The 25,389-nt window shown below is 37.4% G+C and overlaps 3 protein-coding genes across 3 annotated transcripts; 2 read left to right on the top strand and 1 right to left on the bottom strand.

Annotated features, from left to right (window-relative positions):
* The first annotated feature begins 2,642 nt into the window (after positions 1–2,642).
* LOC130673825 (uncharacterized) lies at positions 2,643–4,976 on the top strand. Its single transcript, XM_057479034.1, has 2 exons — positions 2,643–3,375; positions 3,439–4,976. Exons 1-2 carry the CDS (start codon positions 2,643–2,645, stop codon positions 4,974–4,976), a joined length of 2,271 nt encoding a protein of 756 aa, XP_057335017.1.
* Positions 4,977–5,102: 126 nt separating this feature from the next.
* On the top strand, positions 5,103–7,406 carry LOC130673826 (uncharacterized). Its single transcript, XM_057479035.1, has one exon. The coding sequence runs from the start codon at positions 5,103–5,105 to the stop codon at positions 7,404–7,406; it is 2,304 nt and encodes a 767-aa protein (XP_057335018.1).
* Positions 7,407–23,694: 16,288 nt separating this feature from the next.
* LOC130673827 (mucin-2-like) lies at positions 23,695–24,921 on the bottom strand. The gene is made up of 2 exons (XM_057479037.1): positions 24,066–24,921; positions 23,695–23,783 (listed from the first exon to the last, which is right to left on the bottom strand). The coding sequence occupies exons 1-2, from the start codon at positions 24,919–24,921 to the stop codon at positions 23,695–23,697; spliced, it is 945 nt and encodes a 314-aa protein (XP_057335020.1).
* Between the last annotated feature and the right edge of the window lie 468 nt (positions 24,922–25,389).

Genomic DNA, 25,389 nt, shown 5'->3' on the forward strand with positions numbered 1-25,389 from the left:
ATTTTTCTCCTGATTTTTTTTTCTCCTTCTCTCCTTTCAACAATTTTCACGAGAGGGTTAATGAATAACGAATTTTAATATATAGGTGTGCATGCCCGTATGAAAAGACAATATATGAGCTTCGGTATAATTCAAATATATGATAAATTATATGGAATTGTAGGAAGTCATATATGGAGCCATATACAAGATTTTGCCGAAATATTATATGATTTTATGATTTGCAACATATATATCGGTAAAATATTTTTTTTTATATGCTAACTTATAAATAGTGCTTATAATATTTTATACTATACCTTAAGTTATATGATAAGATATATGGTTTAATTATATGACTGACATATAAAATCTATACATGTAAATGTATAGTTGTATAGATATATGTTCACATATACTTGTGTGAATGTATGTAAATATATATTTTTATAGATATATATTTGTGTATATTTGCACAAATACAAAACTCGGAATTCAAGCTATAAATTGAAATTATAAATTAATTTATAAGATGAAACATATATTTTGCGTTATAAATTAATATATAAAGAGGACATATAATTCTTGATACAATATCACATGTATATAATCACATATATTATGGATGATATGGATTATTATAATATTAAACGTATAGATTATTATATATGATAAATCATATATTAATCAATATTAATAATTTTGCCGCCATATATGTTCAGTTATTTACCATATTTTTTTTTTAATATATATATATATTATCGACAGTATATGGTATTTCCATACGGGTGATTTCGTTAACATCAGCGAAAGGAAGCAAAAATATTTTGGAAAAGATAATAAATAAATAAATAAAAGAAAAGATAAGTAGTAAAACAGGGAAGTATGGAATAAATTGATAGAAAATAACCTTACCTGCAGTAAAATAGTCTTGTTATTATCCGTAACTCAGATAACGATATGAAACACAAAGCACGGGTTACTTGTTATGAACCATATGCAGCAGCGACGAGAATCGGGACTCGAATGTTGTTCAGTCAAGACCCAATTCGCTACCACCTGAGAACGCCGAGCTTCACCAATAGGTCGGCAGCACCTTCGATATTTGAACTTACGCGCGAAATCTTGGCCAATGAGGAAACTCCATTATTTGAATAATTAGTTCCAACTTTGAATAAAAGAGTTGCGACATGAAAAGCACTCATTGGCTCAAGATTTCTACAAGCTACGTGGATTTTCGCTATTGGCTGAAATTTCGTCAGCGTCGGCTATTAATTTTCTTATTGATCTACCGCTCTGACGTCATAAAGAAACCGTTGTGAGCTTTCACTTTACGACGTTTCCTCATTAATTCACAACGTGCTCTTCAAAAGTTCACCTCGTGTTCTAAAACCGCTTTGTTTCCAAAACGCTTTCTTGAGTTATTAAACTAAATCTTGTTCTGAATTATATTCAATACTTAGTCAGTATATCAAGGCTGCTATTTATTGGATGTAAATAAATTGTCATCCGCTCTTAATAAATTACTTAAAGTAATTTCCGTGAGTTTAACCGCAAACTACTACGTGTTGCTTTTATACGTGCTTATTGCGTTGCATTCGCTCTCGCGTATTAATAAAGTTGAATTCGCTAATAATTATAATTATTTCTCACAATAATTCTGTACAAAGTGTAAATAAATAGTGAATTTAATTTACCTAAAAAGTGTATAATTTTTAATTGTTAAAATTACCAACACCTGCACCAGATCCAATTAGTTTATCCTCTAATTCAACATTTGGTCCATCGAGCCGGATTTGGTGTGGTTTTTAACAATTAAAAATTATTAAAATTAAAACATCTAAAAAATTGTGAGAAAAAAGTGAGTGACCAGTTTTTTGTGCAGTGAAATCGCTAAGTGCCGTGGGCATTGCTGAGCACTGCTAGAGTGCTGCCCGTGGTGACCGATATTACACACCGGTGTAATAAAGACAATTCGAATTTTAAGATCGAAAACTTAGCGTCGGTTTTCACTTGTCGCGTCCATTTTGTGAGTGTCGTGCAATCAAGATGGCCGCCGAAGCCCAAGTCGCTCTTCAAATGAACCGCATCGACACGATGCGCAATATGTCTACTCGCTTGACCGACGCCATTCTCGCTACCCAAGGTGCACCCGTTATCGACGCTGAACTCGCTTTCCTCAATGATTTGTGGTCTCGCTTCAACACAACTCATGAGAGACTTTTCGAGGATATTCCAGAGATCGTTGCAAACGAATACCATACTGGCAACGCATTTGGTACCGCTAGTCAAGTCTACACGGAGCTTCTGGTGAGACTCACCGCTGCGAAACCCGCTCCAGAACCTGTTCATGATGCCCATGCGGTCAATCATGATCAAACCGCATATTTTGGAGGCGCGCACAAAACCAACTTGCCCCAAATCAAGCTACCAACTTTCCAGGGAACATACGACGAATGGGACTCATTCAAGGACCTGTTCACCTCTCTGGTCATCCATGAAGACTCGCTTACTGGCGCGCAAAAAATGCACTACCTGAAAAAACTCAGGTTAAAGGGGAAGCCGCTTCGTTAATCGCCAACATACAAGTCACTGATAATGCGTTCCAATCGGCTTGGGAATTATTGAACACTCGCTACACAAACCCACGCAGATTACTCGACATGCATGTCGATGAAATACTGTACCGACAACCGCTAACTGGCCACTCCGCTGCCGAACTTGACGCCTTGTTACTCGCTAATAAGAAGTCGCTGGACGCCATCGCTGCTCTGGGAGTACCAATTAGCGATTCTGATCCATTTTTGATTCGCTTGACGGTACACTGTTTGCCAGAAGACCTTCGTGTGGAGTGGATGGCCTCGCTAGGACTCTCTAACGAGTTCCCGACCTACAAGCAGCTGCACGACATGCTGAAGGCAAAAGTACGTGCTTGGGAAAATTCTGGCGTTGGCGCAAGAGCTCCCTCAGCTCAATCAAAGGCAGGAACTGAAAGACCACCAGCATCAAAAACTTACTCTAGGTCTGCCGCTACTGGCAAGACAGGAGGCGCCACCAGTAGATCCGCTCCCCTCTCCAAGGCATCTACGTCAAGAGAAGGGGCTAGTTACAACGCTTTCACTCCGAAAGAGAAGACGAGTGAACCAGGACTGTGTCCGATATGCAAGCAAAAACATTTTGTGTTGTTTTGCCCAACCTACCAACAGGCGACGCCACAAAACCGGAAGATGATGGTCTATCACTACCGGCTTTGCTACAACTGCTTGGGACGCCACCGCTTTGCTGACTGCAAGACTAAGGACAGATGTCAACACTGTCAGAAGCCGTATCACACGTCCACGCACATTGATGAGACTTCCGCTAAATCGGTACAGGAACCTGCTGTACCGACTCCAGGTAACAAATAGTTCCAGTTTTGGTAACTTTTGTTTTGAATTCGCTAACTTAGTCTGCTTTCAGCTCATTCGCTCAATGTATTACTCGCTACCGCGCTTGTCAAGTTGAATTCGCTAACAGGAAGTACATGTACTGCCCGTGTACTTATTGATCGAGGATCGGAGTTATCCTTTGTGACGCATTCGCTAATTAAGAAGTTGGATATACCGCTAAACAAGGCAGCTATACCATTACGAGGGATTGGTAATGTGTCAGCTGGACACTCACTTGGATCATGCCAGGTGTCGCTGCATTCGCTACATAGTTCCGCTTCTATTACTATCCAAGCTCATGTGCTTGCTCTATTGACGGTGAACTTGCCGTCATTCACGCTAACCAACAAGAAATGGCCGCATATAAAAGGTCTGCAACTCGCTGATCCAGACTTCTTGACATCTCGACCTATTGACATCATTCTGGGTGCAGCACCAGCTGCACACATAATCAACGCTAAAATAAGGAAGGGTAATACCAATGACCCAATCGCTCAGTCAACGACGCTTGGCTGGATCATCTATGGATCTGTGGACACCGCTACATCAAAATTAACAGCTTATGGTCATCATGTCACTGTTGATGATCAATTACAAGACTTGCTGAGCAAGTTTTGGTACCAAGAAGAATCACAGACAGAATTCGCTATACACTACAATGAAGATGAAGAAAAGTGTGAACAACACTTTGTCAATACACACTACAGACAGACTGATGGTCGATATGTCGTTCGCTTGCCGCTTAAATCTTCTCCAAGTCAACTGGGTGACTCGCTACGAGCTGCGCAATACGCTTTACTACGTCTTCGCAAACGTCTGGATAATGATCCAATCTACAAGAAGTTATACTACGACTTCTTGAAAGAATATGAAGACTTGGGACACATGAGACGCGTAAAATTAAAGGATTTACCACCAAACAGCTACATGTTGCCCCATCATGGGGTTCTTAAAGAACAGAGTACTATTACCAAGCTCAGAGTGGTATTCAATGGGTCATGGAAAACAACATCAGGCGTATCAATCAACGAGATACTTCATGTTGGCCCCAAGATACAAGTTGACATCAGTGATGTACTGATTCGAATTTGCTGTCACCGTTATCTATTCGCTACTGACGTAACTAAGATGTTTCGTCAGATTGCAGTTGACAAGGAAGATCATCATCTACAGTGCATACTCTGGTTTGACGAAGAGGACCTACCAACAGTATTTGCACTCGCTACGGTTACGTATGGAACAACATCAGCTCCATATCTCGCTGGAAGAGCACTTTTACAACTCGCTGAAGATGAAGGAAATAAATTTCCAAAAGCTGTTGAACCGCTGACAAACACCCGCTACGTTAATGACATCTATGGAGGCGCAGATGAACTCGCTGAGGCAATTCAAGTTGCTCTCGACACAAAAAATATGTGTGCCGCAGGATGCTTCCCGCTTGCAAAATGGGCAACTAATTCAACAGAATTATTGTCTAAAGTCGCTCCAGTGGAAACCCAAGAAGATACACCACGAGAACTTGGGGATACTACAGTAAAAGTGCTCAGATTAACCTGGTATTCTACTTAAGATAAATTCCAGTTCGGTGATTCGCTACCAGAAGCATCTCCAACTACTAAACGCACAATTTTATCTTAAATTGCTCGCTTGTTCTACCCGCTTGGGTTTTTGGCACCTATCATCGTAAGAGCCAAGATGTTCATGCAGAAGCTGTGGCTGCAGAACTTCGATTGGGATGCTACGCTATCACCGTTGCTGCTTCAAGAGTGGAATTTGTTTCGAGATGAACTACATCAGATCTCGAAGATTCAGATACCTCGCTGGAATCATGTAAGAACTGGTGTATCGATTGAATTACATGGATTCTCTGACGCTTCTCAACTTGCTATGGCTGCTGTCGTCTACTTAAAGGTTACTGACGCTACTGGAAGCTCCAATATTTCGCTAGTGTGTGCCAAAACACAAGTTGCACCACTGAAACCAATATCTATACCAAGAATGGAGCTCAATGCCGCTGTATTACTCGCTCAACTGGTACTCTACGTAAAAACAGTCTTGAAACTTGAAAAAGTACCAATCTTCATGTGGACAGACTCCGCTGTATCCTTTACGTGGATACGAAACAACCCCGCTAGATGGAAGGTCTACATTCGCAACAGAGTTACCAAGATTCAGGAATCGCTACCAAGTGTCAACTGGGATTTTGTTCCTGGGAAACTTAACCCAGCTGACTGCGCTTCAAGAGGTTTAACAGCAGCTAAACTGGAACAACATTCGCTATGGTGGACGAGACCTAAGTGGCTCAGTCAATCAAAAGAAAACTGGCCATCTTTTGACATCCCTACTCAGACGGTATCACATCTTGAAGAACGTCCAGGTCTGGTTTTTACCATCTACAAGGCAGATTCACACCCGCTACATACGCTATTGGATAAATTCTCTAAGTTGTCACCACTACTTCGCACGCTTGGAATCTGCCTACGTGCCATCGCTAAATTTAAAAAAGTGCCACAGTCCACACTGGCCACACCACTCTCTACAGTTGACCTAGAACTCGCTAAGATTTTGCTGATCAAGTATACGCAAAGTCAGTATTATTCGCAAGAGCTGAAACTACTGAAGGATGGTGATTCTCTACATCGAAATCATCGTCTCGCTAAATTGATTCCCTACGTCGACTACAATGGAGTACTCAGAGTCGGCGGTCGCTTGAAGAATTCGCTACTGGATGATGATCAAAAAAATCCAGCTATTTTACCACGATCATCACGCTTAAGTACGCTACTCATTGAACATTCGCACCGAAAAACATTCCATGGGGGAACTCAATTGACTCTCGCTGATCTACGGAGATCTGTCTGGATAGAAGGTGGGCGTGTTCCAGTCAGGTCTCACATTCTTCGCTGCGTCGTGTGCACGAGACATAGAGGTGTTCGTGCACAACAACTAATGGGACAATTGCCATCCGCTCGTGTAAGACCATCGAAAGCATTCTTACACACGGGGATAGACTACGCTGGGCCAGTAACACTGAAGACATTTCAAGGTCGAGGTGCGAAAACCTATAAAGGTTGGATCGCTGTTTTTATATGTCTCGCTACATCCGCTATACACATTGAAATTGTCACCGACTATTCTACTGACGCTTTCGTCGCAGCATTCAGAAGATTTACTAGTAGGAGAGGCGCCTGCAGTACCCTATACTCGGACTGTGGTACAAATTTTGTAGGAGCAGACGCTACGCTAAAGAAAGAATTCGCAGCAGGATCGAGACAGCTACGGGAACTTCAGTATTTACTCGCTACAGATGGCACAGACTGGAAGTTCAACCCGCCAAGTGCTCCCCACTTTGGTGGCAAGTGGGAAGCAGCCGTCAAGTCAATCAAGTTCCATCTCATTCGAACTATTGGTGAATCGCTATTGACTTACGACCAACTCGCTACAGTGCTAACACAGATTGAAGCTGTGCTCAATTCAAGACCGATCGCTCCGCTATCCGAAGATCCTGCAGACTTAACCGCTTTGACTCCTGGACACTTTCTCATCGGTGAACCTCTAATCGCTGTGCCAGGACCTTCGCTACTGGAAAACAATACCGCTACGTTGTCACGCTGGCAACAATTACAACAAATGTTCCAGACATTTTGGACAAGATGGTCGTCTGAGTACTTACAACGACACCAATCAATATCAAAGTGGCATCATCCATCTAATATCATCAAAGTGGGCTCATTAGTCCTGCTGACTGATGAGAGGTTCCCACCATCGAAACGGCCACTCGCTAGAGTACTCGCATTACATCCAGGACGAGATGGGTTGACTCGAGTCGTCACCCTGAAGACCGCTACCACTGAACTTGTTAGACCAATCGCTAAACTGTGCGTGCTGCCAGTTCACTCTCCAGACGACAATCCTGTCGACACCGTCGCCAGCGCTGGGGAGAATGTTCAGTCAAGACCCAATTCGCTACCACCTGAGAACGCCGAGCCTCACCAATAGGTCGGCAGCACCTTCGATATTTGAACTTACGCGCGAAATCTTGGCCAATGAGGAAACTCCATCATTTGAATAATTAGTTCCAACTTTGAACAAAAGAGTTGCGACATGAAAAGCACTCATTGGCTCAAGATTTCTACAAGCTACGTGGATTTTCGCTATTGGCTGAAATTTCGTCAGCGTCGGCTATTAATTTTCTTATTGGTCTACCGCTCTGACGTCATAAAGAAACCGTTGTGAGCTTTCACTTTACGACGTTTCCTCATTAATTCACAACGTGCTCTTCAAAAGTTCACCTCGTGTTCTAAAACCGCTTTGTTTCCAAAACGCTTTCTTGAGTTATTAAACTAAATCTTGTGCTGAATTATATTCAATACTTAGTCAGTATATCAAGGCTGCTATTTATTGGATGTAAATAAATTGTCATCCGCTCTTAATAAATTACTTAAAGTAATTTCCGTGAGTTTAACCGCAAACTACCACGTGTTGCTTTTATACGTGCTTATTGCGTTGCATTCGCTCTCGCGTATTAATAAAGTTGAATTCGCTAATAATTATAATTATTTCTCACAATAATTCTGTACAAAGTGTAAATAAATAGTTAATTTAATTTACCTAAAAAGTGTATAATTTTTAATTGTTAAAATTACCAACACCTGCACCAGATCCAATTAGTTTATCCTCTAATTCAACAAATGTAGTTATTATTCTTTCGCTTTGGAATTCGGTAATAAGAGATATTTACAACGAGATTAAGAGACCATTTATGAGAGATCGAAGCTTAATTGTATGCGTTCGAGCAAAAGATAGTTAAAGCAATTACTAGAAGAATCGAACGAAACTACGTGGGGTTTTGTTTTACACGAAGAAAGGAATAATGCTCAAAATTTTAAGTTACAGGTTATTTTTGACCAAAAATTGGTATATTTGTATACTAATTTCAAGCCAGGATCGTTATATATTACAAATGGCTATTAGTTATATTAAAAATCTGATATACATAGAGGAACAAAAATTAGTAGAACGTACATATTAATATATAAAGATGTATACTGAAAATTGAAACATATTCATAAGAAAAGTGGTACCCAAATATACGAAAAAAAAAAAAAAATCTATAATAAAAAGTGGTACCCAAGGATATAAAAAAAAAATTTAGAAATAAGAGATTCAAATTTTTGTTATAAAAAAAAAAGCAGTATTTACAAACACGAAAAAAATTGAAAATGGTAAATAGGTGACTTGCATAAATATTTGTTGGATTCTCTGTACAAAAATCAATCCTTATCACTATATATACTTTATTTAATTATTTCTCTTTACTAAATATTCTGTTCGAAATATTATTTCGAACAGTGTTGCATTTAAGTCGTAGTATATATATTTAAGTTGAGTTCAAAATATGTATATGTTTACTTAAGGAAAAGAAAGCTAGCATGAATCAAATTTTATGACCTTAGGTACTCGGGTCGATGAGAGATTCCAAGTAAATGCAAGGCAATATGTTTTTCTTCATTTGCACTCATATATTTTGAACTTAGAGATCTTTGTTATACAAAAAGAGGAGAGGTTGGTGGACCTCAGTGTTAAATAATATTAAAAGAATAAGCTAAATCTCTTACGAGTGAGGACATACCTTAGAGCGCGTATTTTAATAAATAGATTCACGATTACCATACCTAAATTCCCAACAATATTAAATTGCCATTTATCAATGGAAAATTAAATTTTTTTTTATAGCTACAAAAATTGTAGTATTCAAATTTTTTTTCCCTCTTTAGAATAGGATAATAAATACATGTAGATGTTGCGTAGTGACAATCTACAACAATCTTGACGTTATTATTTAGCTGGAGAATTTCTTTCACAATTTCAAAAAAAAAAATGATGAGTAATTGTAATTTGATAATATAAAAGTAAATAATAGAACAGCTCAATAATGAAGATGTGCAATAAAATCAGCGATTTCGAGCGACTCTGTAAAAATTCAAAAATATAAAATTTATCAATAAGATTATCATGATTTTCAAATTAATTAACTGAAGAGTTTGACATAGATCATTAAATAAAAATTTCTATTAATTTAATTATAAATGTACTCCACTATAAGAATATAATAATATTAAGTAATTATAATAGCGTAAAACTTTAATTTACATATCCATTTTTATATTTGGCTGCACCCAGAGGGAAATCTGGAATGTGCGACTAGGAAATTCTAGAAAAAAAAAAGATACCTCAACTATATTTTTAATAATCAATTGATATTTGAAGTATAAATTTAATACACTGAGAGAAGAATCCAGTAAATCTAATTATAAATCGATAGATAAATAGCACCTTAACTATTTTTTTTTTCTCTCTCGGAGTATTATAACAGAAAGGCATAACTATTAATATAAAAAAAATATGTATAAAAAAAAAAAGATAATACACGAGAAAAAAATGATTAACAATAATTGAAGTTCAACTTGTAATTACTTATGTTATGCTCAATAACTAATGTCGTTTCAATCAGTAAAATTATGATTTTAATGTTAAACTGCTATAATTAACAGTGAATCGTTGAAATATACTGCTTGACTATTTAAAATTACTACTTAAACCTTAGAAAAAAGAAAAAAACTACAAGACACTTGTCAAAAAAAAAAAAAAAAAATGCATCTGTAAAAATTAGTAGCTGAAACTGGAATATATGATGTTCAGCTTACGAAAATTACTTTCAAATAATAAAATGAACAAAGTATTAGTTTAATATTTATAATGAAAACTTTAATGTTTATTATTGTTTAAACGGTAAATTTTAAAAAATGGTCCTACACATATTTTATTAATGCTTAGCAGATTAAATTAATGAAATAAATTTAAGTAAATAACTCTTAGAACGTATTTATTATTAATGTAAATAATAAATATTTTCACTGAAGTATACTAAAATTTACGAAACAAAAATATAAACTTTATGAAGTGTATAAAAATACACTTTATATTTATTGAATTTCTTTTACTCTTTAATATTAGCTTCATTAATATTTAAGGCGTTAAATTTTATTCATTAATAGAAGAATTATCAAAAAAATTACTTTGACTTTATAAAAAAGTATTGAATTTAATATAAATTAATATTATTTTATATAAGAAAATTTGATTTATATAATTATTATATTTCATTGTTTGAAACAGTTTGGGATTTGATTTTTTTTCTATCGTTCATTTGAAAATAAATTAAACTCTACTTCGTAGAACCATACATGTCATACTTGACGATTTTTACTGAATGACACGTTAAAATGTATAGCTTGAACAAAATGCTTATAATAGTTAATAATAAAAATAAAATTTTTTTTTTCGAAAAGTTTATCCGGTTTGTATTTAGTAACATTGGGAATTTCCTTGATGAGGCCCAGGTCGCCCGGATGATAAATTCCTACGCAACTACGTCGGGAAGGGTAGGCGGCGCTTCCGACGAAAGCCTAGAAACGAAATTAAAAGTTAAAAATATATGGAGGGGAAAAGAGAAAAGATAGAGAAAATTAAAACAGATACTTACTGCTCGGCGATGATCTTACGGATGGCGATCTTCTCCAGTTCGGGCCAAAGTTGCCAAAAGGTGTGTATATCCGGAGACCGGAACGACCGCAACGGGGCACTCAGGGTACGGGCATAAAAAAACGCCCGAGTCCGAACCAATGAGCCCTCCGGCTCATAGCGCTCGTGGGGAGGAAGGCGTGACCGGACTAACGTCTAAATTTGATCGCATAGCCACACACCGCAAGTTGGGGGCTGCGGGTCCATGAGCATCCGTAAGTACGCTACGATCCGGAGGATAATCTAGGAAAGAGATAAAATAATTAAAATAAACAACGAAAGAAAAATTTTTGTTTTCTTTTGTTGATTAAAGATGTCCAAATATCGGAACTTACGTATAGGGACGCGTGACGCCGGCAGAACTCATCCAAGGTTACGCCCTGTTGAAACATAGTGCTAAAAGAAAAAAATAATATAATAATACTGATAAAAAAAAATTTTTTTTTAAATTAAAATGATGATGAACATAGTGGGAAATTGCTAGAGGAAATAGATAGAGATTAAATTTTGGTTGGTGTAGACAAAGATATTCAAAAAAAAAAAGAGGAATTTTTTTTTAGGAATTATTTTTCCCCTGGTTGTCCAAAATATTTTAGTTGGACTTCTGCTTTGGATTAGTATACGAAAATTTATGCTTTTAAATTTTATTAGAAGAATTTTGATTTGTAAAAGTAAGGAAATGGAATATTAGAAGGGAAATAAGGTAAAAGTACCAATTACTGACACTGTAAGATACAAAATTGAAATTCCATTTTTTTTTTCAAAAAAAAAAAAAAAGAGAAAAAAAAAACATTAATAATTTATATTATAAAATTTTATTTTCCATATTGACGTATTTAGTCTTTTAACTAAACAGATTCATTTTTTTTATATAATAATAAATTAAAATTACTAATTAATTTAAAGCAATAAAATAAGTTACCCGAATTTATATTTTATTTATTTATAAGGAAAAAGTTAATGCAATTAGATGGAAAAAAAAAAATAGTGTAAATCACTGTTTCAAAAGACCGCTTTTCTAACCGCAATAATTAAGGAAATTGACGCTCACAAGCTGTTCCGATGGACACGACTGAATTATTTTTAATGAATAATTAATATTTTTCACTAACAATAATTTTTTTTTCAATTTCTTAAATTAAATAGATTGTTTAAAAATGTATGCGATCATTATTAATAAAGTAGGTAATTAAACATATTTTAAAATAGGATAGGGTATCAATAATTGGACACCTGTCGATAATTGATGCTTTTACTTAGGGGTATTCAAACAAAAAAAAGAAGAGAGGAAGAGGGAAGTATATTTGAAACTTTAGCTTTTATATGCAAAAAAAAAAAAAAAAAATTTTTTTTTTTGGTTGAAAGAAACGGACGATTTAAAAGCATTTTGAATCTTAGCGTGGAAATTTTGAATTTTTAGGAATAGCTGATCAAGATGATTGGAATTTGAGTTTAAGTTACGATTTTTTTTATTTTTGCATATAATCCGTAAAGGTATTTTAAATTCTGTAAGGTATTATAACGGTGGGCCCTGACTGCTCGTGTCTAGCAGCCACGAACCACTGTTAATTTATAATTCCCGAACTTAGTTATTAAATTATCGATTTAAGTCGATTATCGCTGGTTCCGGAATCGGGAACTTGATATTCTCGGGGGTGAGTCGGCTCGTCCTGAGCCGGACACGCGGCTGAAAATAAACTTAAAATCTACGGGACTCTGGTGATGATTAAGATTAAATGCTTGATGTAAATTTGATTTATATATTTTATTTAACCCAATCCCTTATTTTGTACAGTTACCCCTTTGACTTAATACTAATGTGATTTTATATACTTTACAAATAATCCAAAGGAATTCGTCGACTCGAAAGGCGCGGGAATTTATTGGTAACGAGTGAGAGTATGAGGAATAATTAATCACGTTGAAGAGAGAGAATTTATACGCAAAACATTATAGAATATATATATATATATATATATAGGCGAGCAAATATCGGGACTTATTGCAGGAATCGGTCGACGCTCCATCTTCCTGGTCCAGTTGTAGTGTCCTAGGAGTAGATAGAGTCCAGGCTCGACGACAAACGGGTCCTTGTAGATGAGTATCCAACGACACTGTTGCACTTGGTTTTATTTAACCACACAGCAAAAAGAAAACTCTCAAAATTCACTGAATTAAATTTAAAATATACTTAAAGAATTTGCAAAGTAATGCGAGAAAAAGAGTGACTGATCAGTGGGCGCACTAGAGCTCAAGTGTCGTCTCCTGATTTACTGTCTCGGGTCAGCACCTCGTGTTGACCCCTCCCAATTATGCGCAGTGACCAATTTTCGAATATCTGCTGCGCTGAGATTACCGCCAAGACTCAGCTGAACTCGTAAACGAGGAAACTATACGAGAAAGAGAGAGAGAACGAATGGAGGCGAGAGAGCCGCACTCTCACGTCTTAAAGTTGCCGTTGCACGGTTACACTCCCCGTCGCCAGACTTGAGATTGGGGCTCGGAAGCTGAAAAGGGCAAATTAAAGAAATTTTGACAAGTAAATTGGATGGTAGTGAAAAGTTTATTAACTCATATAAGTTTTGGCAAGTAAACAAATCACTCTTCCGCTAAACGTGCGGGTTCAGCTGGGTCAACGACCACCTCCTCATCTATAATGAGTAGGTCGGAACCTTCCGACTGGTCGTCCGTTTCCTCTCCGTCCTCGGCTAAGGGATCCTTTTCTGTCCCTGGCTTAGGCAGGATCAAGTCCTCTGCGGGCGCTACTATCACCAGCCCGGGTGCGGGAGTTACGGGCATGTACGTAGCCAGCTCTTCTGCTTCAGCTGGGGTGAGAACTTCGTCTCCCAACAAATCCCAGTGGGTCCGGTTGAGGGCTTTAGTGACCTCAGTTGATGATGACGGCCGTGTGGGGGGCACGTAAAACGGCTGTACGTGCCGGGCTGGTGATGGACGACCCTCCAACTTTTCAACAGCTTGGGCTAAGGTACAGCGCCTTCGCCACCTTGCAGAAGGATCTGGTCGTGCTGTTGGAGCGACCACAGTGTGGCAGGGCACGGGTCCTCTTCTGGGCACAGCTGGCTCGCCGACCTCCGGGCGTGGTGGACGTGGTCGGTAAGATGGCGGGAGTGGCAGCCCCAAACGTAACCTCTTAGCGATGAAGGCATTTTTCCGTTCACGACGCATGACAGTACGACAATGTGTTGCGTCGCGGAAAAATTCTGGCTCTCGGGCCATCCTTTCTTGGACCCGACGGTCCCGTACGTCTCTCTGAACCAAATTAAACGGTTTTCATCAGCCTCTGACTGCGCCTGGGCAATTTTAAATCAGGTACATAATGATTGCCCAAAATTTTCCCAGTATCTGATTTTAACTCAACAACTAAAGGGCTGATGATTTTATTGACAATGGCTGGCCCCAAGAATTTGTTAGCCAAACTAGACGAATATTTATCGATTTTCTTACTCAACTTCCGGTTTGGGTAATATACCGAATCACCCACTTGTAATTTAGGTGGCTCCTTAAGTCCCTTATCATGATATCCGGCTTGTTTCTCACTTTCTATTTTCATTATAGCTTCGATTTTATGTCGCAACTGATCAAGACGATTTACCCGATCGCGCCATGAATTATCATCTGAATCTAAGTCATCTATTTCTAGTTCGGTTATTTTACCCGACAGCCGTGGTTCTTTACCATGAACCAAATAATATGGCGACATATGTAATGAAGCATGGTAACTACTATTATAGGCGAGCTGGAATTCACCTAAGTGCTCATCCCACGACGTCTGATCTTTCGAAATAAATGCCCGTATCATTGGTTTAAGAGTGCGGTTAATTCTTTCAACCGGGTTACTTTGCGGGTGCGCGATCGCTGTAGGTACAGATTTTATTCCCGTTTCTTTTAAATAATCTTTAATCTCATGATTAATGAATTCTTTTCCATTATCTTTGATTAAAAATAGAGGGTATCCCCAACGTGAAAAAACGCGACGAAAACTTTTCTTGACATTTAATCCAGTCTGTTTACGAAGTCTAAAGACCTCAATAAAACGCGTATATAGGTCTTGTACAATTAACACATATTGATAGCCAGTTTTAGATCGCGGAAATGGGCCAGTCACTTCAGCTGCAACTATGGCCCAGGGTTCAATTGGTTGTCGCGTGCGCATCGGCGCTTGAGACGAGGTCTATTTATATTTGACCTTTTTACATGTCTCACAATTATCTACGTACTCGCCTACATCGCGATACATACCAGGCCAATAATAACGTGTACGTATCCGATGGTACATTTTATCGCGACCCAAATGTCCCGCGTCTGGCACATCATGGTTTGCTTTCAAAATATCGGGAATCTCGTTTTCAGTTAAAACCAATTTCCACGCGTCTTGATCATCTATACATTCTTTTAAATAATCGAGTTTATAGTATTCTAGTTTATCCTCATTATTTATTCGCCAATCAACAAAATTTTCCGGGTATTTTCTAACATTTGCTTTCTTCACGTCGTACCACGAGCGAACTTGAATATGTACAAAATCTACACCTTTATTTTTAATTTCATCGAGGACTTCGGACCACTCCACGGGCTCCTGGTCCTCGTATAAGCGCGATAAGGCATCCGGGCCTTCGTTCTCGGTCCCACGACGGTGTTCAATCGTGATCTGGTGGGCCAAAAGTTCCATTGCCCAACGGGCAAGCCTACCGTTCGGGTTTTTTAAGGTATGGAGCCATTTTAACGAAGCGTGGTCAGTAACCACAACAAACGGAAATCCTTCTGGATAACATCGTAATTTTCTTACGGCCCATACAACCGCCAAACACTCTTTCTCGGTTGTAGTATAGCGTGTTTCGGCACCTCGCAACGGTCTACTTAAACATTATAAGAAACTCTTTCCCGGTATCTGGTTCCTTTTGAACCAAGAACGCGCCTAGACCCGTATCACTCGCATCGGTGTATAAATAATATGGAAGATTTGGCTGAGGTACTGCCAAAGGTTTCGCGTTAACAAGAGCTTGTTTAAGATCTTGGAAAGCCTTTTCTTCCTCATCTCCCCACTTCCACTCAGTATTTACGCTACATAATTTATTTAGAGGTCATTGGACCTTCGCGACGTTTTGCAAATGCCTATGGTACCAGTTTACTAATCCGCAGACACTGCGTACCTGTTTTCTAGTCGTTGGACGCGGAAAATTCGCAATGGGTGCGATTTTTTCAAGGTCAGGTCGTAGACCCTCTCTATCTACTATAAAACCAAGAAATTTCACCTCAGATCTCGCGAATTTACATTTACGTGGATTTATTAATAATCCAGCCTCGCGAAATATTTCAAAGACAAGAGTTAAGATAGCCTTATGTTCACTATAGGTCTCGCTTATTATTACCCAGTCATCCAGATACGCGAAAACTTTATCTATCCAAGACCTTGGTAAATTTCTTTTGTGTACTCTATCTACAAACCGTTCGCGGAGCTTATCCATCGCCTTTTGAAACGTTGATGGTGCACCCGCGAGCCCATAAGGCATACGAACCCATTCAAATTGCCCCCTACCCTCTACGGAGAAGGCAGTGTAAGGAATGGACTCCGGTGCCATTAAAACTTGATGGAACGCCTCCTTGAGGTCCATCGTAGTTATATATTTCGCATCATGCAAAGCACTTAGAATACGTAGCATATTTAGAAGAGGGTGAGCGGGTAAAATAGTATATTTGTTGATTGGTCGATAATCGACGCAAAAACGCCAATCACCTGAGGCTTTGGTCACCATGACCGGAGAACACGACCAGAAACTGTTACTGGGCCTTATATAACCCTTCTCGAGCAGCTCGTCTATTTGTTCATTTAATTCCGCCGATATAACAGGACTACGCCGATATGGACGGATTTGTATGGGTTTTATTCCCGGCTGTAAAGTGATCGTATGCTGCACGAGGTCAGTTAAACCTTGGTTCGGTAACTCCGCGAATTTTGACATTTCCGATTTTAAAAATTCATCGAAATCCTTTTGTTGATCAGAAGTTAGTGATTGACAACGGGTTTTATTATCATTACAATTTATTAATTGAAAAGGATAACTTTCATCAGTGCCTTTAAATTTCCAAGTTTTAGCTGCACAATCTATCAATAACCCAAACTGAAGAGCGAAGTCCATGCCCAGGACTACTGAATAGCTCAGGTCCTCGAGGACACTCAAATATTGCTCTCCGGCTATTGTACTAATTTGAATAATGAATGGAGCCCCGCCGATAGTTTTGCATTCGGTGTGGTTCGCGAGAAGAACTCCCCGATGGTTCGTATCGTCTGATTGTAATTGACCAGAGCTTAGCTCACGTATTTGGTCATAAACTCGCCGATTGATATAGGACCTTTCACTTCCCGTATCAATTATACCGTTTACTTACACCCCGAATATCCAAATAGATACAGGTATTCGTGCTGTAATCATAGGTGGTGCTGGACCAGTACCGGAATAAAATTTGGTCCGAGATGCAATACGATTCGCGATACGTGAGGGTAATATTTTATCTTTAAATATGTCCGGTAAATACGACGCGCGTGGGGATGAAGGACAAGATGGTGGAGAGTCAGTTAACGCGGGATCTTCAGGTTCATAACCTGGATCCAATTCTTCCTCCCACGTCTCTTCGGTCTCCTCATTATTTTCAAGTGGCTCCAATCCACATAAATATGGCACCCCAGGAACATTAACGGAACCTGGTTCCTCAGATTCATCAGAACCAATTGACTCAATAAAATCACTAACTTCAAAATCTTCCAAAAGATTTAGAGGAATTTCATAAGAATTATCTCGATCAAAATTTTCATAAATATCTTCAATAAAATTATTAGAATCTAGTAAATTAACCGTGGGCTGTGCTTCTTCCCTCAAGCCTTCCCATCGATTAATTTCGTCAGTATTTAAAACAAATAAATTATTTAAAATAGGGCAATCTTCATTCAAGACAGACAAGTTATTAAAAACCGATAAACCGTTGACGTTATCGTATATTTTACAAAATTCCGAGAAAGTGTCTTCCTCGACACTCCTATTCTCTATTCTATCACTACTACTAATATCATCCTCATTCTCGAAACTAATCAAATCATCTACTTCTGGATTAGAATTATTTTCGGCCGTAACTGGGTTGCGTAGGTCGATTAAATCGATCTCAGTCTCAAATTTATTATCATTAAATATATCAGAGCCAGTGAAATTTAAACTTTGACTTTCTAATATAATATCGCCTACTTGCTCACCACTGGTTAGAACAACTGGACCGACAGTACTCAATTCTAAGACGCCGTCAGGTCTAGTTGAATTTGTATTTACCAAATTACTATCATAAACTTCATTTACCGAATTTTACATTTACTGAATTTTTATTATAAATTTCTTTCATCGGGCCGACGGTACTCACTAAGACGCCGTCTGGTCCCAAAGTTTTATTTACGACATTTTCATAACTACTAGTTTCCACCGGACCGACAGTACTCACTAAGACGCCGTCAGGTTCCGAGTTTTTATTTACTAAATTTTCATAATATAAATTTTCGACCGAACCGACAGTACTCACTAAGACGCCGTCAGGTTCAGAATTTTTATTTAAAGTATTTACAGAATTTCTTTTAAATTTATTTGGTTTGTTTAACCAGATTTGGTGCGCGCGATAATTACTGGGGCTTCGATTTCCCCTTCTTATTCGTTTAACCGATTTTCTGGATTTCGCGCCCTTTCTCCTCGGGGAATAGGAGGGCGAGATTAGTTTTTTGACGACTGAGGGTAACTGGCATCGCCAGCACTGGTCGGCTGAACTTCGACGCAATTAGAGTGGTTATTATTACGATTATTATTTACATTATTTTCGCCTTGAGAATTAGAAATTGCCCGATTATTATCATGAAACTGATTACCGCTATCATTGCGGTTATCATTTACTCTAAAATTACTCGGGATAAAATTCGGGTTTGATCTGTTAGCGTTTTTAAAATTAGATTGCCCACGATTTTGACTAAAATTATTTTTATTTACATATGAATTATTATTATAATTATTTCTATTTACATTTGAATTATTATTATAATTATTTCTATTATTATAATTTATTCGGGCAGGACCATTCGACCGACGGGAATTAAAATTTTGGTTAAACCCATTGTTGGGTGGACCACCGTTTGCTTGAAAGCAGTTTTGTTTAATATGACCTGCTCTAAGACAAAAATTGCAGACATCAACTCTAATGTTGTTACACTGCTGAAATGTGTGACCATTTTGTCCACAATTGTGACAGAAATCTTGGTCTAAGTTTCGACCAGCAGTAGCTTCACTATACGAGCGCGGTGTGACGTTAAAACTACCGTTGTTACTCGTGTTATTTGAATTTCGCGCCCTATTATTTTGAGGACGATAGGATGAAAAATTTTGTTGAGGAGGTTGCAACGTTGCTGCTGACGCACAAACGATAAATTGACCGTCCTCACCCTCACGAATTTCTTCAATAATGAGTGGTTGTTTTCTGTTCATCATATCAACCAAAATAGAGTTACGCGGTGATAGAGCAAGAGCCCGTGAGTGCCAGACCTTCGGATTTTTATAAAAGCTGAAAATTTTTCTATGTGTGTCCCTAGTACAGGTAAGAATGATCCCCACCCATGAAGCTGAGGCAGCGGTGGCTTTGGCAGGTAACAGGTAACAAAGGTGTATAAAATTTCATCTCAAATTTATCATAAAATAAAACTGAATTTTTTTATATTTGATTCATAATAATGTCAAAACTCGCGTTGCTCATTGCCAGACAGTTAGTATGGTTGCAACCCTCTGCCGGACACCCTTAAACTATTATAATTTATAATTATACTTACGTTATATTATAAAACCTAAATTTTATATACAATTTTTTGGGGGCCTATTAATCTATGTTTACATAATAGCCGGACAGTTTCGACGGTTCTATCATCTTGCCAGACGCATTCAAAGTGAGCAGTAGTTCGGAGAGCAAGGAGCGTATACAGTAACTAGTGCGAGTGAGACAGAGCGCTTGGTCTATTGCGGCCCTTCATTGCGCGTCAGCTGCTGTTTGTTGTACCTATCTGGTGAACGGTTATGCTCATAATAAATATATTATTTTTCTGTGCAGTTTATAAAATAAATGTGATCAGTTGTAATAAAGTGCTATCATGAGTGACGAAAAAATAGTTTGCTTTGTTTGTAAGAAAAGTGATGAACATATAATAATATTTTCTGAGGAAACTTTAAAAAAATGCCAGACTATTCTTAAATTACGAAAAATACATAACCTAAAGTACAGAGACATTATTTTACCCAGTGAATACACCGAGAGTGGTTATCACAGAGTATGTTACAAACTATTTACAGGTCTTATGAAAAAATATTTCACCTCTCAACCATTGAGTGCTGAAAAAAAAAAAAGGAAAAAAACAAGGGAGTTGTGTAATTACAAGCAACTCATCTTCAACCTTGTCGTCGATACGAGATTTGAGTTCCGAACTACCTGATCCACAGTCTCCGTCAACAGAATCTTCATCTCAACTAATTTTACTATCCCAGTCCACAGAAACACAACCTTCGACATCTGAAAATGAATCTCATTTACAGTCTGTATCCACAGAATCTCCCACGACATCTCAGCCAGCTCCAATTTGTGAATCAATAGATCTACAATCTGCAACTCTTCAAGATATTTCTGACGTTTTTGAACCAGAAGTTAGTGATAATAATTTTGTAACTCAAGATGTTAATATTTCGACTGATAATATTGCTGGAAAAATGATAACGAAGTTGTTTGTATATTTTGTAATAAAAAGAAGAAAAAAGTGCGATCGAGAATGCTTCCGCTTCATGCAGCTGATGTTCAGCAATTTAAAGATAGTGTCAAACCTAATATTGAAAGTCATAAAGAGTTTACAGATTTTTCTAATAAATTGGATAATTTTTCTGGCTCAAAAATCTATTATCATACTGAATGCCGAGTTGATTTTAATAATAAGTTATCTTCATTAAAAGCAACGCCTAGCAAAAAGGAGTGGCATTATCACCGGGAGTATCATCAAACAGTTTTTAATGAAATTAGTACAATCATTAAAGAAGACGTGATTAAAAAAGGGCGGTGTTTTTTATTAGTGTATTTACATGAATCATATATCGATTTATTAGAAAAAATTTTTCAGGAAAATTCTATTCAAATGACAGCTACTTTCACAGCACACCACCTTGAAGAAAAAATTTTAAAAGTATTCTCTAAGGATATAAAATTCTTTACTGTTCGTAATAAAAAAATACTAGCTCCAAAATATCTAGAAGCCATCGATGATTCAGTACTGGATAATTTACAACAAGAAAACATTTTACAAAAATCTGCATTGATTCTGAGAAAAATAATACTCCAAATAGGAAAAAAAAAATTATCAACAAAAAATATAACATCACAGCATTTAATATCCGGAGAAGTTTCAATACCAGAAGAATTATCAGACTTTTATTCTACCCTTCTTGGTGGATGTAACCAAAAACGAAAGACTGGCCAAAAATGTTCTCGTCTAATTCGTTCTTATTGTCAAGATGTTATTTTCGGAGTTCATGATGGTCGAGTTAAAACGTCGAAGCATATCATGTTAGGTATGACTCTAAAAAGCTTAACAAGGAGCAGAAAAATAATTGACATTATAAACAGATATGGACACTGCATTAGTTATCAAGGCGTTGAAGAATTAGAAACTGAAACTACATTTACATCAATGGAAAAGTCTAGCTTATGTCCAGAAAAAATAAAAAAAAAGCCAGAGCTTTTTACTGGTGTGGCATACGATAATTTTGATCGTTTCGTTGAAACTTCTAGTGGTAAGGATACTTTACACGACACAGTCGGAATAATATACCAAAATATCGATGCTGATACAACTGACGAGCCTGAGATGTCTGAAGTTTCAAGTGAAAATACTTCGCCGAATAAAAAAAGAAGAAGAAGAACATTTGATGAAATAAATATAGATGAAATGCCATACCCTAAGAAACCCAAAATGACGAGTGAGTTACAATTATCAGTCGATGATATAGAATGTATAGACTCTCAAATAAACACGGAAATTGACAACATATGGATGATTTACTATTGCAGAAAACAATGAAGAAGGCGATATTGAAGACGATCAATCCACAGAATGGAATAATAGTGACGAGGAATATGGATGTATTGACGACGACGATGAAAATGATGAAAACGTTTAAAGATTTAATGAAAATAAATGTATTTCCCTGTAACTTTTTTATTTAAAGAAAAATTTGCCCTTTGATATAATAAACAATAAAATTTGATTTACTTTAATTCATTGACTTTACAATTTCGATAGAATTGAAAATAATAAACTTCGTAAAAATGAAAAATAATATAAATAAAATTATTACAGTTTCGATATGATTGAAGTTGTATTAGAACAATTTTACTGAGTATTGTTTTAAATATTTGATATTCAAACTGTAAAAATTTATTTAATGAAATTTCTTGATTAAAAAAAAAAATAAACTGCACAATTTGAACTTAATAACAGTGGATGCGCAGTGAAGAGCCGTAATAGACCAAGCGCTCTGTCTCACTCGCACTAGTTACTGTATACGCTCCTTGCTCTCCGAACTACTGCTCACTTTGAATGCGTCTGGCAAGATGATAGAACCGTCGAAACTGTCCGGCTATTATGTAAACATAGATTAATAGGCCCCCAAAAAATTATGTATAAAATTTAGGTTTTATAATATAACGTAAGTATAATTATAAATTATAATAGTTTAAGGGTGTCCGGCAGAGGGTTGCAACTATACTAACTGTCTGGCAATGAGCAACGCGAGTTTTGACATTATTATGAATCAAATATAAAAAAATTCAGTTTTATTTTATGATAAATTTGAGATGGAATTTTATACACCTTTGTTACCTGTTACCTGCCAAAGCCACCGCTGCCTCAGCTTCATGGGTGGGGATCATTCTTACCTGTACTAGGGACACACATAGAAAAATTTTCAGCTTTTATAAAAATCCGAAGGTCTGGCACTCACGGGCTCTTGGACTATGACGTATGTACTGCTGAGAAACGCGATTTTTCTTTCGTTTTGGAGTTCGACTTTTCAGATGACTCAAACGTGCGTTTATTCTCCTCTAATAATACAGCAGCCTCGTGTAATACCGATAACAGGTCATCGTAATTATTTACTAGCCTAGAAAATACCAACGTTGATAAGCTTCTAGGTAAATGGTTGCGTATACACGTCACCTGTTCTGATTCGGGAGGGGGGTTACGCATTTCACCATATTTCTGTTGTACTCGGAATACAAAGTCGGTTGAAGATTCACCGGCTTCTGGTCTTAACTGACCAATTTCCATTAACAATTGCGTATCTGTTTTATGTGAGCCGAATGCTCGTAAAAATTCCCGCTTAAAATGGCCATAATCTGTCCAATGCCTACTATAAGTATCGTACCATTTTGTGACTTTTCCCACGAAAAGATAACCAAGAATTTTAATTAAATCTGTTATTAACCAACCCTCGCGAAACGCCATGGCTTCAAATGAAGCCAGAAAACTATTGGCTGATAAATCGCCTTGCGGGTATCGTACAGGCCAAGCTCTCACGATTTCTCTTATATCCCGCCATTTACGTAACGAGACCGCCGCGACATCTGGTAATGCTTAATTATTCGCTCTGGGTTGCTCGAAAAACCCTTGGCATCTCTCACTGCCATTATGATTCAAATATCTATTATTGTAGCCACCGGTTCCTAAATTTTCCCCCAATATATCGAAATTATCATCACCGTTATTCCCGTAATTATTCATCGGGTGATAATTATTTAAATTACTATTATTTCTTTCGCCTAGATAATTATTGTGGTTGGCATTATTAATTTGGGATCCGATCGGGTAATTATTGTTGTTAATATCATTATCAACGTTTATATTATTGTTTAAATTATTGTTTCCGATTGGGTAATTGTTTAAATTATTATTCGTGTCCATGTTTGAATTATTATTTATATTATTATTTATTCCTGCCAAGTTACTGTGGACATTCATGGTTCCACTGGTACCAGGTTGTTCGGACACCAGGAGGGCTGAAGACGTCATAGCCCTAGTATCTTGTGTCAAGTGTCGTGTACTACACTCCCCGTCGCCAAAACTGTGAGTTACGGTGCGAACAGTTTGTGTGTTAGGTTGTACAGGCACTTGCAAAGTATTCTCCCGCTGCGAATTTAAAGCAAGGGTCAAATTTCGGATGCAACTCATAAGTTGAGTTATCGCTGTTTGAGAAACCCCTTGTTCAGCTTGTGCGGAAGCTGGAGCAGTGCCAGGATTAAAAGCGGGTCCCGCATTAGGCTGAGTTGCTGGAAATTGTACCGGTGGGGAGTTTCCTAAATTTACCCCGTCCACAGACGCTTGCGAAGTAATATTATTTATTCTTTGGTTTATTTGCGTATTCGAATTAATTGCCGGTGAATTATTCGTTCTGACTAACCCCGATGCGGTAGTAATTGTCATCGGTGTATTTGTTATTGTAACCGGTGTAGTTGTTACGATCGATGTGGTCATCGTGGTGACCATTGACGTGGTACTAGGTACCGTCGCTAAATTATTTCCTAGACTACGCCTAACTGGTGGTCTGTTCTGTAGTGGCGTACCTGCAGTGACAACCAGGCTTGATATATTGGGTACCGAGGGAGGGGGAACCGACATTGTCGAGTTCGCGGACGAAACGGTAGTACTGGACGTTATCGTGCTCGTTGTCGCAGGTGGTGAGTGTACTACCCTGGATTGGTTACTCTGGTTCGATGAACCAACCCCGTCAAATATTACCTTACCGCTATCCTGCCTATTCAGTTGTTTAGAGTTTTGGCATGTCAATGGTCGCGTGTTACTCATTTTTCAAAACAACTTAATTCTCAATTACTTACATTACTCGATAGCTATTATCAGCTTACGAGCCCAAATAGACTTAAATTTAAACAAATATTGCCGAAGCACAATTATCAAATATAAATATATAAACGGATAATCTCTATTTCCGGATTAAAATTTTATTTTATCTTAACCGATGACTAATATTTAATCCCTAAATGACAGCTTTAATTTTATTTGTTCCGAAAAAAAAAAAAAATTATTATTTTACCGGAATTAACTTCCGGCAAACGTTTATCCGATTACTTGGATAATTATTATCAATACTACGGTGACAGTATTGTTTTTATTTTAATTACCTATTTTATACTAAATCTAATTATTCTTTTAAAATAAACTTCCGAAAACAAATATCTTAACGAATGTTCTTGACCGGTAATTACTGATTTTAATATATTACGCTAGAGTAATTTATTTATGGTGACTCATATA

Source organism: Microplitis mediator, chromosome 8 (assembly GCF_029852145.1).
Source record: "Microplitis mediator isolate UGA2020A chromosome 8, iyMicMedi2.1, whole genome shotgun sequence".
Taxonomy (NCBI): domain Eukaryota; kingdom Metazoa; phylum Arthropoda; class Insecta; order Hymenoptera; family Braconidae; genus Microplitis; species Microplitis mediator.